The sequence below is a fragment of the Ixodes scapularis genome, unplaced genomic scaffold (genome assembly GCF_016920785.2).
Source record: "Ixodes scapularis isolate PalLabHiFi unplaced genomic scaffold, ASM1692078v2 PGA_scaffold8__174_contigs__length_109621045, whole genome shotgun sequence".
Taxonomy (NCBI): Eukaryota; Metazoa; Arthropoda; class Arachnida; order Ixodida; family Ixodidae; genus Ixodes; species Ixodes scapularis.
In genome coordinates this window covers 73,332,630-73,349,493 of record NW_024609883.1, presented here as the reverse complement: position 1 = coordinate 73,349,493, position 16,864 = coordinate 73,332,630, and the positions used below count along the sequence as shown (strand labels likewise).

Below are 16,864 nucleotides of genomic sequence, written 5' to 3'. Positions count from 1 at the left end.
CTTTGGGCAATACTAATGAGTTCCTTAGATAGAGGAGGAGCTGTGTTTTTATAAGAGGGAAAGATATGAAACCAGTAGACTTCACAAGAAGGGTAGAGCAGCTGAGGCATTTATGCTTCCCAACGACTATGTCCAGGAGATTAGCTATTTCAAAGTACCGACGTTTATTAAAGCAACACTCGTTTGCAAGATTTGTCGTGATGCAGTTAGTACTGCCAATCGCAAGGGTGCCAATGCCGAATGCAGCTGCAGAAATATCTTTCGATACCGGAGTGTTTTTCTAAATTTAAGGTATGTTTTTGTCCAAACGTTCATTTCTATAATGAATTTTGAAATACTGGGACACAATAAAAGTGAACTCCGAATTTCGAATAACTTGGAATATAATAAAAATAAACTCCGATAAACCCCAAATTCCCAGTAAAATAAACTCTGAAAACGTGGGACCCTACAGATAGAATGTGTGCCCCTGCTCCAATAAGTGCCCACCCCCACTTGTGACTGTCACAGAAATATTAGCCAAGGCGTCTACTTAGCATAACATATGGAGCATGTGCCCCTGCTGCAATAAGTGCCCACCCCCACTTCTGACTCTGTCTCAGAAAAGGTAAGCCAAGGCACGCAAGTTACAAGCATAGCACGTCTGCTCACTGTAAAATACCAAGCACTACGTGCTTACGCTTGTGCAAAGCGGTAAAGCTTGTATGACAGTGCCTGCACGAGGAGGGTTTGAAGAGAGCAGCACAGCCGCTCTAAAAATGAGAGGCTCCGACAGACCCCTGCATCGCTCCTATACCATTCTGCCAGAACGAACGAGGACCAAGCCTCTTCTGCTTTTTTGCCCTCAGATCTAAGAAGTGCACATCTCCACTTCTTTTTGTGACTATCTCCAACACTCCAGTGGGACAGGTAACAGCTATTGGAGAGTGTCACCAAGCCAGGCACGGCCTGGCAGTGAAAGCATGAAGCAGACCCAGCAGCTAAAGATACGTATGAAGCTAGGATTGCACATTACAGCCCTCATAAAAGTGCTAAGAACAGGGAGTACCAAAAATATGGTTCTTAATAATTTGACAAGTGGCAGAATTGTGACAAGACACAAAGAAAGGAGTCTTTCACATGTCAAAAGCACATCTTAGCAACTGGCAATGTTTTTTTTTTTAATCCCTTAATTTATGAATGTGCAGATTTTTATATTTTTTACACTGGTGTAAATTTAGCTCTTCCAGATTGCTCATTCAAATATATAAAAACAACCCCTCTACTCATAAGTACTACAGCCATTCAGGCTACCAGCCTCATCATTACTAGCAGTATTTATTTTTAAACAGTTTTAAAAAATAAACAGTAGCAATGTTTAAATCACAACTATTTTGTGTGTCATCTCATGCAGCAACTCAGTATTACGCAAATGGTAAACAACTTCGTGGGTTTCAAGTTGGAAGTATTAAGGACATCTATTAAATCACAAAACCGAGCACAAAATCTTAAGGTTGTATTTGCTTATGCAGTAAGCTGGGCCTCATGAAAAGCAACAGGCCCATGCAGTAATCCAGAAAAGTTGAATGCAAAAGAGAAACTTAATATTCCAACTTTGGATAAGATTGACACAGATCGAGACATTTTATGACAGCTGCTTCAAATAATCAGATATGAGCAGGCTGAATTGTGTTGAGTTCATACAGGAAGAAATATGCTAAAAATGTGGCAACATTTATCAGACACACCAGTGTAAACCAACAGCTCAACAAAAAGGCAACCTGCCTCTCCTTTAGTTGGAAAATTCGAGTACAAACAAACATGACTGTTTAGAGTTAACTCTATCAGCAAGTTCTATGAAAAATTATTTGGGCAAACCCCAATACTTTCCTGTTCGACATATTTATTGCATATATTATGGCGCCTACAAGATGTTGTAAAGCACACAGGCAGGATGCTCAACACAGCTAATGCAGACAACACTAAAGGCAATTCACACACCTGCACCCGATTATGTTACGGAAAGACGCGATCACAATCCATTGAGACATCTATGCTTCCCATGTCGCGTGCAAAACTACTCTCTGAACTGATTACCCGGCAGCGCCCAAAACACGGATGTCCTGGAGACTTGGTCATAACTTCGCGCAAGCCCTCACAACGTAGTCAAACACTACTGCGTAAATGGGCCTCAACAAGCGTGAACGTCATACTGAAGCTCACTTATTCTTCAACGTAACAGCCTTTTTGGGTAGAGATTTCAAAATGCAACACGATCAATGATGTTATACAGTATAAAGAAACTGTAAAATATGAAACTAGGCAACCTAGCAGATAGCTGCAATAAAAAACATTAAGCACAAAAATATTCTATTCATTATGTACCGGCAAAGAAAGCCGAGATTAACTAAATTCTACGAAAAATGTCCTCGGCATTTGTGGTGGAATAGATCCACGGAAGTTGATGTAACAGGCTTCTAAAAGAGAGAAGCCCCCTCACTTCTAACCTAAACCACATCTGTAAGTTCAAACTCATAGGAACTCCGTGACCCGAGCTCTGGAATAGCAATCGCAACTTCGTGGTCCCATAAATCTTTCGAGATCATCGAAGGCACCGACATTACTTATAACAATCTATCGAATCACAAGATGTCCCCTAGTCAAACCATCAGCAAGGAAAACCAAACTCATACTATATCCCCCAGGATGATGTTCTCATCCCACAAAACTCGCAAAAAAATAATAGTAGATAACTTGAATAAAGAACCATACAGCTTGACAATCAAAAACGCTTGTTGCAAGAGTAAGAAACATTCTCATACTATATATCCCCAAGATAAAACTTCTGTCCCACAAAACCTGCAAATAAAGAAAGCTCATTTCCATAAAGCGTGTACCTACAGTCAGTTGCAACTCAAGAACGAAGGGCGAGGATGAGACGGGCCGGAAAGGAGGAAACAGACGGAACACTAAAGAGAGAAGGAGGTTCCCCCTCTCTTCTTCAGCGTTCCGTCTGCTTCCTCCTCCCCGGCCCGTCTTACCCTTGCCCTTCGTTCTGGAGTTGCAACGGACTGTAGGGCCTTACAGCTCGACATCTAGAATGCTCGGCAAATAAACTTTAATTCCGACCGGTCCTGTACACCGTACGACAATTCGGAAAGAAAGCATCGTGGGAAAAATCACTGGTCGTGCATCGCCCTGTGCCTTCCCAGCCCGTTCTTCGTCCTGAACCCCAGCGAACACCGGTCGCACTTGTGCACGGCCTCCCTGCAGTGCGTCTTCACGTGGCTCTTGAGGCCCGTGGACTGCGTGAACGTGCGGGGACACTCCGGGCACTTAAACGGCCTCTCCCCCGTATGGATCCGGGTGTGCCTCACCAGGTCGTCGTTCTGCGCAAACGACTTGGGACAGTGCCCGCACGCAAACGGCCTCTCGCCCGTGTGGGAGCGGATGTGCACCTTGAGGTGCTGCTTCTGCGAGAACGCGATCGAGCACATGTGGCACTTGTGGGGCCGCTCCCCGGTGTGGATGAGCCGGTGCTTGGTCAGGCTGCTCTTCTGGGTGAAGTGCTTCAAGCAGACGTCGCACTCGAAGGGTTTCTCTCCCGTGTGAGTGCGCAGGTGGGCCTGGAGCGCCGACTTGGACACGAGCCGCGCAGAGCACTGGGGGCAGCCAAAGGGACGCTCGCCAGAGTGCGACTGCAAGTGGCGCCGCATGTTGGCCAGCTTGCGAGTCATGTAGGTGCAGATCTTGCACTGGAAAAGCTTCAGGAGAGGCTTCGGCTTGGCTCGAGCCATCTGCCGTTTTGATCCGGCGTCGGCTGCACCAGGGAAAGAAGGCAAAAATGCGTTTGTTAGAGGGTAAAGACGAAATCGGGGACGCCAGCTTAGACCCTTTTCGAAACCCCGTAAAAACACACTGCCAGTCGCCATTTCTTGGGCACGAAGTGTGCGATTGGATCCGAGTCCTCGCCGAACGCTGACAAAGCCCTCGTCCCAATACATGCGCAAAGTATGTGCCCAAACAATGGCCGACTTAGATAAAGAACACAGCAACTACCAGACTGAGCACATTTTTCAAGAAGGGTCTGTTGTGGCATAAACCAGTAAACACGTCCTCGAAAACCACGGTTGCTATACTTTGTTTCGACGTAGCTTAGCGAAGAGTAAAAGCTACGGCCCAGTGAGCCAATTAGAGCGGCGGAGCAAAGCGTACGACAGCTCTCCAAAGATGTGAAGTTGAATGCCTCGCTCAAACGCTCCGATGGGCTCACTGGAAACACGGCTTCGACAGCTTGCCAAGTTTCCCAAAAAACAGTGTTTAGAGGCACTAAAAAGTAAAGAGGTATTGTGCAAGGCTCACCCGGAACAAATATGCACGCAATTATAACGAACTAACAGTGCATACAAAATAACTTTTGTTTTGCATAAGACGGCACCCCATGAATTGCCCCGACCCATATAAGGAGGGTCTTCCAAGTCAAAGGAACCTTCCCTGTCTTGGCATTGGTGCAGTAAAGCAGTGCAAGAGCTAACAAACCTCGTAAACAATAATTCACATACCAGACATGTATGTAACGCACTACTGGTAACAAGTTACTTCTACCTAGTCACTTTTTCGGTAACGAGTAACATGTTCAGTTACTTTTTTACAAAAAAAAACAGCAACATAGTTATTGTTAAGGCCAAACCACGAGTAACGGTATTTTGTTACTTTTGAAGAGTAACATGTACAACGTTTGAGCAGCCTCGTTTTAATCTGAACTTTAGTACACGTCTAGTGCGACAAAGGCAGATGGGCAACCCAAAAAACAACTAAACAGAATGACAGTATAGCAACGTTTATCGCTGAGCATGTCAGTCAAACTCTACAGCTGGGAATGTCATTCACCTACAGAACACAATAAGGTTCGTTGGTTGAACCTTCTAGAATCGTGTACAGACTATATGTAAACCCATAGGTTGCCAACACGGGAATGCATATAGCTCATTGTCAACTAAGAAGAAACACAGAGAAAAGAGAAGGGAATCCCAGATTCACCAGCTCTTACTGAAGCACAACATTGCCATTCCTTCGAGTGCGTCAGCAGAACGACTCTTCAGCGTCGCCAGAGATGCAGGGGGGAAACATTACTGATGAAAACTTTGAGCAGCCGCTACTGCTTAAATGCAACGACTACTAAAAAGGAAACTGTATAAACCGTGAAAAAAAGAGCAGTTGCGTATTTGGTCGTCAAAGTAACGAGCAAAGTAACTTGCTACACTTACCACTTGTACAAAAATTCAGGCTCCTGACACAAAAAGGAAAACTTTTTTTCAGTTAAGTGCACTGACGGTGCACTCACGCAGCTCTCCTCGCCCTTTACTCTAATGCAGTAGGCCTCAAACAATTCTCTCTCAGTTTTGTTTTTTAGTTTTCTAACTATTTTTTGTTTTGTCAAGATTAGGCGTGCACGGACACCTATCACAGTGAATTACTAGATTACCTGATGGGGAACTTTTAACAGATAAGGCGCGCTCGCGTGCCCTGTCGTTGATGCACCTCCCCGTTTGCCCTATAAATGCTTTTCCGCAAGTCATAGGTATTTCGTAAACAACCGACGTTGCGCATTCAATGGACTGCGCAACGTCCTCGTTCCTCGTGTCCTAGTTTTTTAGGCGCTTCACAAGTTAAACATGTACCAACTAGCCCACCTATCCATTTTACTGTAATGCATTTGTTTTGAGAATTAGTAATGAGTAATGTATTCAGTTACTTCTTGAACGAGTAACGCTATTTAGTTACTTTTTTGGGGTAATGTGCACATGTCTGCCACATACCAAGAAGTGTTTAAAACATAGCTACGCATCAATAGATGGCTCGGATTTCCTACAATAGTGCTTACGCTGGAAGAACACTTTACTTAGGGGCAAAGATGGCTGGGTATATTTGGAAATTGAGAACCCCTGAGGATACTCTGAAGACCCCAGTTTCAGAACGCACGCTCCAAGAGGTCAGCCTCAGCCCGAGGTGTTTAAATGCTGGGTTCTCTTTTTCATATCAAGTACAGGTGCACATTTCACATAGTGGTTTCATTAAACACACTGCATAAATGCCGACTGCAGAGTCGAGATACACACTTCTCGAGAAAGTTAAAACAAAGTAGATTGAAACAATTTCAAAGTACTGGGAGCATTTCAAAGGCGTCAAGCTGTTCATGAGCACAGAAAATAAACAAATGAATGAATGAATGAAACGGTAATCACAAACAGTATGCATGAACATAATGTATTAATGGAGAAAATTCTGCAGCTCCACAAAAGATTCTCTCAATGTTTTCACACCAAGAACATGTAAACAGAACAGGAAAATTGTAAAGCAGTTTCTTTGTTTTTTTTTACATAGCTAAAATTAACAGTGGATAAAATTAAGGAACATAAAAATCAGAATTTCAGAGAGATGCTATAGCAACCTCACTGTATTGAACTCAGAGTCACCATATAGTACTCATATGGGACTGTGAACTGTTACTCAATGACTCAAGCACCGAGTTAGCACTTAAATGCATTTGCTGCAACAGGCTCGTCGGCCCACAAGGTCGTGCGCACCAATGACTGTTGGCATGCATTCGTCATATAGGGTCCATCAAAGTCGGTGAGCACACAACAAATGCAAAACGTCTCCTACTGAAAGACAAAATTATGACACGAGTCGAAATAAATCGACGGGCCCCTCACTCGAGGCACAAAGTAGTCTACATTAACACAGCTCTTTGGTTAACGAGCTTACCAGCTCCTACAAATATGGAAAGCCTACAAGCCGCCCGGCTAAATCTCGCACGCAAAGCCTAAAGAAAGGAACGCTGGTCCAGTAACCATGCACCAATGAACAGCTTAACAATGCTTGAATTGAAACAAAGCAGAAAGGAAGAAATGTTTGGTCAGGCACCACACATCAAAGATTAGCTCAGCAATGCTTGAACCCAGACAAAGCAGAAAGAAAGGTGTGTTTGGTCCGTAATCACGAGTCGGGATTAGCTCGGCAACGCTCGAACTGGGACACCACTTCATCTAGGGGGTAGGTGCCCGAGAAATCCCTGGAGGTGCTACTCCGACCAATCCTCGGGTTCCTAGGACCCAAGTTTTGAGAAACCACGAAATACCAGACATCCTCTTCTTTCCCCCTTTCAGCTCGGATGCCCAAACAAGCAGCCAAGTGGTCTCGGCGAATGAATCGGAATGCTCCATAACGATAATACCACACGTGGCACCATGAACAGACATTAGCAGCGGCACAAGTTTGTTCTCGTCGCCGACTACACACACAATTTTTCGCTTCGAAATTATGTTCGGTGCGTCACTTCCGACAAATGCCCGATATCCCCCCATGCATTCCGCCAACAGTGAGCCTAGGGCCTGGGAGCCCGGTGGCAAATGCGGCGGTGATACGAAAGGTTGCACAAACGAAAGAATGTCCGCCGGCAGTAGGCGCACTCAAAAGGTGCTTCGCCCATGTGGCAGCGCACGTGCGACACAAGGTTCCGAGATTGCACCTCTGTGTGGCATTGAGGACACCTGAATGTTTTCCCGGTCTCGCCACTTGCGTGAGTGTTGAGGTGCTTCAAGAGAGCCTCTCTGGACGCAAACTCCGTCGGACAGAGGCAACACCTGTGCGTCGTGGCCTCCGTGCGGGTGAACATGTGGCGCAGAAAGTCGACCTTGGCAGTGAAGTGGTTGCCTTGGAAGAACTGGCCGGAGGAGCCGTGGGTCTTTGTGTGAATGCTCATCTCGGTGATTGTGCGGGCGGTAAAGCTGCAGGAGGTGCATCGGATTGGCTTGGCTTTGGACCGGGGCCTGAACTTGATCTTGGCTATAGAAAAGGAACAGTTTTTTTTTACCACGATAACGTTGTGTCGCAAAAAATTCGGCGTTAGCGGGACCAAAAAATTCTATAATGAGACGTGCACAGCCACGTGTGACGTCACACGTGGCTGTGACGTCATGATCTTATCAAACCGCTAAATTTGGCAGAAAACTTTTCCGCTAAATTTAGAAGAAAATTTTCGAGCCAAATTTAGCGGAAAATTTTCCCACAAAATTTTGCGGCAAAATTCAAATGGAAACATGTGACATCATGTGACATTCAACCTATCGACTAGACCACGCACAAGTGCTCGCGGTTTGTGAACAAGCGAGGGTTTAATGAGAAGCTTTTAAGCTTTTAAAGGCAAAGCTTAAAGGGGTACTCCAGCGACTTTTTGATCTACCTCAACTAACTATATTTTCTGACTCCCCGGCCTTTACCCTTTCCGGTATGCTATTTAGTATCGCGAAATTCATAATAGTTATTGCAAAATCGGCGAAAGAAAATGATGCAAAAATGAACCTTCAAATACAGTAAAACCTCGTTATAAAGAAGTTGAAGGAGCGGTCGTAATTACTTTGTTATAACCATTACTTTGTTATAGCCAATATTCATTTCTTCCAACTATTCAAGCAAGGGGAATTATGATTGCTTTGTTATATCCATTTGTTTGTTATATCCCATTTTGTTATAACGAGGTTTTACAGTATACCCGCACTTTTCAGTGCCGCGACGTCAGTGGCGGGCAGGCTTGCCAGTCGAGCGAGCAGTCTAAAAAATAGAATATGCCAATCATTTGTTCCATGCTGGAGCGAGCTTCCAAAGCATTCATTTGACACCACAAAACTGCTTCGAATCAGTTGGGAACAAATTCTACAGTCCAAAGAGTGAACCCCTGCACTTCCACTTACGTCACGTTTTCGCTGTTGCCAGTAGAGACTTTCAGTTTGAAAAACACGGTGAGGACCAAAATCGTAAATTCAATAACTTTGTGAAAAAAAAAAATATTTTAACCTAATATTTGGGATACTATTTTAGCGATGTTGTTTGGCGAGTTTAGCAAAATTTCAAGCAAATCGGGGACCATGAAGAAATCGCCGGAGTACCCCTTTAAGCGTTCCCCAAAGTTTTTTTTTTTTTTTTTTTTTCTTTTTAGTTGTAGAGTTTTTTTTTCTTCGCAAAATGGGTATCCAGTTTGCAGTAGTGACATTCAGTTAAGTGCCATTTAATTATAAAACTGTTCAAGGTACATCATGCTCAAATGTGCCAAAAGGGGAACTCCGGCAGTTTTTTGAGCTACCCAAACTTAACACATTTTCGGAATACCCAGGCTTTTTCCTTCCCGGCACGTAATTTATTCCCTCTGAATTCAGAATAGGCATTAAGAAAATGACAAATAAAGGTGATCCCAAAACCAACGTTCGATAATTCCCACTCTCTTCAGTGGGGTGACGTCACGTGTCATATAACTTGCAAGTTGAGCAGGCAGTCTGAACAAAAGCGGAATTTTGTGCATGCTTTTTTTTCGTTTTGCTGGAGCAAGTCTAACCAGCAGTCATTTCGCAGCTTCAAGCTTCTTGTGAACCATCAGAAACAAATTGTAATGACCCCGTATTACATCTGACGTCACATTTTCAGTGTTGCCAGTAGAGCCCCTCAACCTTTTGGACCGAATATAAAACTTCAATAACAATTTGTAAAAAAAAAATAAATTGTTACTTGGGTTACTAATCCAGATGTGTCTATTGATGTGCTGAACCAATCTCGAGGCAAATCGGTGACTATTGAAATTTTGCCAGAGATCCTCTACAAGTACTTATAATCACATCAACTCTACATTGCAACTGGTTAACAATCAACACTCTAGATTAGCCATATCAGAAATGTAGACGCGAGACATGTTGACACTCGACAGCCTCATTTCTGAATTGTTAATTTAAAGAATATTGCCAACTAAGCCTCGATGCAGTCAACTGAGCGCGCTGATCAAAAGCACAAAAAGTAGTAAACGATGTGTAAACATGTCTAACTGCACCACTGATGGGAAAAAATAAAGACACAATGATGAGGATGTTGAACAGTGTTCAAGTGTCTTGCAGAAAACAAAACACCATGAGTGCGCACACAGTCACTTGTTTGTCTGTTTTAGGAATTAAAAGGATTAAGGATGCGCACATACAGAATGGTACACCATAAAAGGGAACACTGGAACGTGTGGCTGGTGCTCCGTGCAGCTCCGGCTCCAAGTGCTCGTGGAAGCTCGGCGCAGATGCAGTGAGCACCAGAGGTGGTGCTCATTGCGTCGTCTGCAACTGCAAGCTACAGCGCAAATGTGATGTGGTGCAGTAGCTGTCGATGTGCAGCACACGCCGCCCATGGTGCTCGCTGCGTCCGCACTAAACATCCGCAGGTGCCTGCAACCGGCACTATACGGAGTGCCAGCCATGCATTCTGGTGTTCCTTTTAAGACTGGACCGCTCTGTGCACACTTTCTATGCTTCTAACAACTCCAGATATCCATAGCATACAACACACTCAAAAAGTATAGCAGTCGGTGAACATGGCACAAACTATGTGGTGAGCATGGCAACCAAAAAATTCAAGCACTGCCAACACACTTTCTAAATTCAATAAAACAAGTATGTGTGTATGATTAGAAGCCCAAAACTTGGCAAGGGGCAAGGGCTGTCCTTTCTCGTGTTTTCTGCCCAAATGGAATGACACTGTCCAGACACCAGAGCAGTTAGAAATTTCAAATGCACAATCTTGACACAGGTACCGAACCTGCCGTGTAGTAACTTCCGCAGACTGCCATTATCTCATCTTCGTGGTCCTCGAGCATCTGCCCTTGGTTCTGAAAGAAAACAGTGTATGAACACAGCCCTTGACACTAAAGCAGTTTCACTCAGAATGTAAATAGAAAAGTTAATAAATTTCAAATTAAGTACTCTGCCCTACTTATAAAGCTACAGTCCAATGTGAAGCCCTCAACCACTCAAGTCTACATCATTATAACCTCATCACAGCATTCTAGTTTGTTTCATCCCAGCCTTGCAGTTACTCATAGACTGATAATTCCAAATGCACAGCTCCCCCTCATTGGATTGTACAATTTAGGTACTATTTTTGGAAAGAATAAGCATCCCACTTTAATTAAGGTCCCATTCCAGTGGATCTTTCTTTCAAAAACTTCACCCTTTCACTTCACATTTTGACAAATTTATGCACGGGGTCTGTTGGTTTGACGTGCACATTATTCTGGTGTTGCAGGCAAGTTGACATTAGTGCATGTCCATTTAAGTTTCTTGTCTTTCTACTCAATACAATTTTGTGAGAAATGATCTAAAAAAAGATAGCAATATTGCTCTGTCATTTATTAAAGTGTCACAAGCAGGAAACTGAAAGTCAGTCTAGAGCTGCGTTGTGTCTGTACGAGGTCACCACCAATCAAAAACGGAACCACACGAGCCAGTCCTCCTCTTCAGGCGAGAAGCCCTGCAAGACATACAGACGGGTCACAACATAAACAACCACAGAATGAGCCCACTGAGAGAGCATTCTCCAGAACTACTTCTGCTTTTTTTTTTACAATAACTTATAGCACAACCTCCAGTACCTAAACCTTTCCCGTTTTCAGGATGTCGTACCACAACCAAAGGTCACACAGCCAAATCAAAATATTTACGAATATCAATGTGCATCAACAACGGTGACAAAACAATAGGTGCCCCTTGTGCTTGTCATCGTTCTCGGAGAAAGTGGCAAGCACATGGGAAGACGGTTGCAAGGCTTCTACCAGCTTGGGAGCGAAGGATTTCCTGGCAGCATCAGGACCATATAGGTTACTGAGGCTAGGCTACCTTGCAATGCCAGCATCGAGGCAACTTGGTGGCACTCTAGGCGTTTTTAAGTGATTGTTAAATACTATCAAACTTTGTCCTGCTGTAGCACGTGTACCAGGAGTATTGTGCAGCACTTGATTGAATCATGCATCACAGAATGCTCAAGTTTTCATGCAAGGTAGTCCCAACAGCGAAGGCAGGATATGAATGTTTCAGCCCAACATGTAGGTATCTGTGTTTTCAAAGTATTTTGTTTTTTTGTTTTTTTTTAATTTGGGGGTATTTTTTTATGGGTTAATTCTTTCCTACAGATTCAGTGTTTTTTGTGTAAATTGGTTATGACTTACATTAATTTACATAAGAACACAGAATCTGTGGGGAAAATTAAACCGTGAAAAAAAATATACCCCCAACGTCGAGAAAAAAAAAAAATAAAAATTGAAAACACGGAATCCTACTAATATGCTATTCCGACCAATAAGAAGAAATTTCTTGAATATCTAGGTGAATGAACGCTGTTAAAGTCAAATTAGCCGTCTCCGCCTAGTTTCCATCCAAATGTAGCTAGAGACACATATGGGTAGAGACCAAGCACTCGGCAATGCATTGTTCACTCTCGCAATTAAAAAAGAATTGCCGAGATATTTTTGGGGGGGACACGCTGTTTACAATTTCTACTTCCAAGCATCTATATGCAGTTATAGAAGACACAAAGCAGTTAGCGGGCGCTCTATTATATGCCGTATCATTCGAAGCACAAGCGTAGCAGAAGCTTCAAGAGTGAGCTCCGGTGTATCAACGTTCCCACCAAACACACACACTCAAGCAGTGAAAACAACGTTGAAAACAACATGCTCGTGCTCACAACCTACTGTAATCCTGACCCACGGAAGAGTGCCAACACACAGGAAATGGCCACAGCGCTCCATCACACTATGACTGTTTGGTGCTACGCAAAGGTCTTTTTGTTTTCTAGGGCAGGGGTTCTCAAACATTGATGTTTCCCGGACCTCTTGTGGATTGGCGGAGATGATGGAGGACCCCGTTCGTGGTGAAGGGAGGGAACTCCGTACTGTTATATTGTTCTTTTGACGGCACGCTGCAGCAATATGCGATACGCGCAGGCTGAATTCTGCCCAGGAAGGGGGGCGTAAGCGCTTGTCTGGAGCAGATATGATCGGCTGCACCGACGAGCAAACGGCTCTCTCCGTCTGGCTGCCGGACGATAAACACTTCCAGTACAAAAAAAAAAAGAAGAGCTGATGTCTTTCATTGGGTTAGTGAGTTATTGAGTTATTACCTGTTTGGTTGAGAATTAATTTTGACTACTGACCATCGACCGCTCACATGGTTACACCATCTGTCCCAGAAGACAGTCGCTTGTTGCGATGGAGCTTGACGCTCCATGAGAATTCTTTTTTAGTCAGGCATAAAAAAGAAAAATTTCACACTAACGCCGATTTCTTGAGCAGGGCGCATACATGACTGGCCAGTTATATTCTCTTTCTCTCAGCTCATTTGCACATTTGTAAATATTCTCATCATCTGCATTATCTTCACAAATATTTCCGCAACACCAAGTATAATATTTCGAAGTCTGGTTGCATAGTTGGGTAGTTAAAAGATTTCAGAGTTAGAAAAATGCTCTCGGTGATTGAGTATGTCGTTCTGGGTACTTCGACTGTCTCTGTGGTCCTCCGGTTGTTGTTGGTCTCCCCGTTTTCCCAGAGATAAACCATCGGCGCAGTGGTCAGGCAGACTCTTTGCACCGATGGCGAATGCAGCACGATCTGCCGCTCGTCCAGGTTCTTCCCCGTGACCCTGGCGAACGGATTCAAGGGACGCCATCATCACATCACCCTCCACACCTTGCGCAGCATGGTCACTCGTCGTCAGGCCAGTCGAGAATGCTGGGAAGGTTGCTGTGACGTTGCTGTGCCTCTGCTACAACAGACATTGTGTCCACTGTATCCACGCAAGCAGAGGTTGTGCTCGCTCCAGACTTGTGGTCTACGTGCCTCGTGTTCTCCGTGAGCTACGGTTTTGAGTCTTGAAAGACGGACTCAGTACGCCCTTGCAAATCCTGATCTTTCAAGACCTGCTCACACATGTAACGGGAGGCGGAAACTTTTCTTTGTTGTGCGGTTTCGCTCTAAAAGGGGGAGTTCTAATGTTGGTTCTTTGATGGCACGCTGTTGAAATATGCGATACGTGCAGGCTGAATTCTGCCACGTGAGGGGGGGGGGGGGGGGTGCAAGCGCTCGTCTGGAGCAGATATAATTAGGGTTCTGCGTTTTTCTGAGTTTTTTTTCTCGAAATTGGGGGTATTTTTTGGGGGGGATTTAATTTTCTCTTAAAGATTCTGTGTTCCTTGCGTAATATGGTTAAGTCATAACTAATTTATACAAAAAACACCGAATCTGTAGGAAAAAATTAAACCCCGGAAAAAAAAAATATTTCCAATTTCGAGAAAACAAAAACCCGAAAACACAGAACCCTAGATATAATCGGCTGCACCAACGAGTAAGTGGATCTCTCCGTCTGGCTGCCGGACAATAAACGCTTCCTGAACAACCCTGAACTGCCGAGTCGTAGGCGTCTCCGCCAAACGTAACAGTACCGAAAAGCCACCCTTTAAGTTTTCTCTTTCTGGACTTTGAAACTGGAAATCTATTTGGATTTCAGGTTTTCGGAAGCTACTTCTGTCTGCAATCTGGATTTTAGGTTTCCAGAAACAATTACAGTTAGATTTCCAGTTCCAAAATTTAGATAGCAAAAAGTTATACTGGGTTCTTCAGTGGGGAAGGTATAGGTTAATTATGATAATGATTTAATAAATGGAAAAAAACTTGTGGAATTTCCCTTGTTGCTACCTATCTTGAAAAATGACACAACAAACTTTATTAACAACTTGTAGTCATTTATTGATCGCTATCGCTTTGGATCCCTAGCTTACCCACAAACTAAGGGCTAGTGCAAGGGTGGCCAAGCTGCGGCTTCCGAGCCGCGTGCGGCCCTTTGCCTGTTGAAGTGCGGCCCGCAACTCCCTAATAAACCTCCTCCTCCTCCCCCTCCCCCCCTCCCCTTTCCCCCCCCCACCCACCCACACCCACACACACACACACCTTCCCCCCGGTCACACGAGCACTTCCCCAAAAAGAGGAATGAAACACGGTTTAAATTGAAAGACAGGCGGCTGTGGTTTGGTAGTATGTGCTACTGCTACCTTACGTACAGTTGGACTGCATTTGAGTCTGATAGATTTAAAGTATTTCAAGTTTTATTTATTGCTCTGGACAAAAGTTAGCATTATTTTGCGATTTTCATGTATCTGCATAAAACTAAAAACAGACATATCATGCTCGACGTTGCACGTCCGACATTCCTACCTCTTCCCATTTTCCTAAAGGTCCCTGTGTATCGATCCTAACACCAGAAACTGGCATTTTAAAGGGGCACTGACACCCCAAAGGTCGTATTTATTTTTATTGTCTAAAACGATGCAAGTTGCAGCCATAGACACAAAAAAAAAACCGCATCGCGAAAAAAAATTTTCCCGCGCGCACACGCGCCTTTTTATTTTTGGCGTTTGATTTTCCCGCCTCTCGCCTCCTCGCTTCATTTGATCGGTGACGTCAAAAATCAGGAAATTTAGAAGCTTTGTAGGCGGCATCTTTATAACATTTAATGACGGCAATCCTAAAACATGTTTTTTAACGCAATTGCGAACGCACTACGGCCCTTCTTTTTGAAATACCAAAAATCGGGAGTTCGTTGTGGTGCCGTCTCCTGGATTTGTATCCTCCAACGGAAAACAGGCGACACCGCTCAAAACCGGTCCGCCGCAACGCCGGCGCTAGCCGGCGCTCGCTCCTTTCCTCCTCGCTTTGGGTCGCCATGGCAACAGCAGGGAGTGGTGACAGGAAAGGGGACTCTCAGGTCTCCGCAATTTTTGACGTCAAGGCACCGGCGCCGATCGCGCGGGAACTTCGAATTCGGCATTTGGAAATTGTTTTTTTACTTTACGAATACTGAATTCCCAAATTTCAAATTTTGAGGGTAATGTCCCGGCATCGTTTTCGACCGTTTCGGATAATAAAAAAAAATATGATTTTGATGTGTCAGTGCCCCTTTAAAGCTTAAAAATGAGACGTTGTGAATATGGGACGCACACTTTCATGCAAAGCTGACGTCAAGTGACTCAAATCGAAAAACATGCAAATTTACTATAATATTGCTATCTCTTCTGGTGAAAGCTCAGCAACCGTTGCATTCGTTTTTGCGCACCAAACGGTGACTCCCAAAGAAAGCAAGAATGCAGTGTTCTTTTCTTAGTTTTAAAAATGTACATACGCTGCAGAGAGATCGGTGGCTTGCACTGATGACGCCTCAAAACCGAAACTCTCGTAGCATGATTCGTGACTGCACCCGCTACTGCCTAACCTCGTCGTCACGCCACTTCTGCAAGCAGTCGCAAAAATTACCAGTAAACAAACAAACAAAAAACACCGATACAATTATCTTGTAGAATTTCAGCTCATTTAGGAACAACAATCAATACGCATTACATGATGCATTTAAGTTTTAAAAAAAAACATAAAACCATTTTTCGCCGGAAAAAACTAAATAGCAACGTTAAGTCTGGTAACATTGTATTTTTGCAGAATCTTTGCCAAATCTTTTGAAACGTTCGGCAAAAGTTTGGCTTTGCCGAATCCCAAGACTCGGAAAAAGTTTGGCCCATCACTAGTAATACTAATAACCAGAGCCCAATGAGAACTTGTTCATCGAGTTTCTGACTGCCAACGTGAACTTCGTAGAATGTGCGCACTACTTGCAGACGCACTGCAGCTGATTTGCACAAGGCATGCTACCCCTCCCTCCGTCCCCACCCCTCCCCTTACCTGACGAGCAACTACAGAGTGTGAACAGGCCATATGCGCCGCTCAGAGAATGCATGTTCGGCCTGATCAATGGTTTGCTGTCGGGACAGTGTCTTGTGATCCACAGCTGTCATTCGTGCGTGTGCGTATTTATGCCTAAAGCGGGGCAAGTGGGCTGAAATTTCTTGCATTAATGTAATGATGTGTAAAAGAGAAAAAATATGGCACATCACATCACGCGAGATTACTGATTGGGTAGCAGTTGCCATTGTTATAAAATCAACGAAGGGCAAGCGATCCGGCCGATCGCTCGAGGAC

General features: G+C 44.2%; 1 protein-coding gene across 1 annotated transcript; it reads right to left on the bottom strand.

Moving 5' to 3' along the window:
• Positions 1 to 1,308: 1,308 nt before the first annotated feature.
• On the bottom strand, positions 1,309 to 4,218 carry LOC120845812 (gastrula zinc finger protein XlCGF71.1-like). The gene has a single exon (XM_040217364.3). The coding sequence runs from the start codon at positions 3,981 to 3,983 to the stop codon at positions 3,159 to 3,161; it is 825 nt and encodes a 274-aa protein (XP_040073298.2). The 5' UTR covers positions 3,984 to 4,218; the 3' UTR covers positions 1,309 to 3,158.
• Positions 4,219 to 16,864: the final 12,646 nt, after the last annotated feature.

What these genes read in the sequence shown, in the direction of transcription:
- LOC120845812 (XM_040217364.3), bottom strand. Translation starts at nt 3,983, where the DNA reads ATGTATTGGGACGAGGGCTTTGTCAGCGTTCGGCGAGGACTCGGATCC.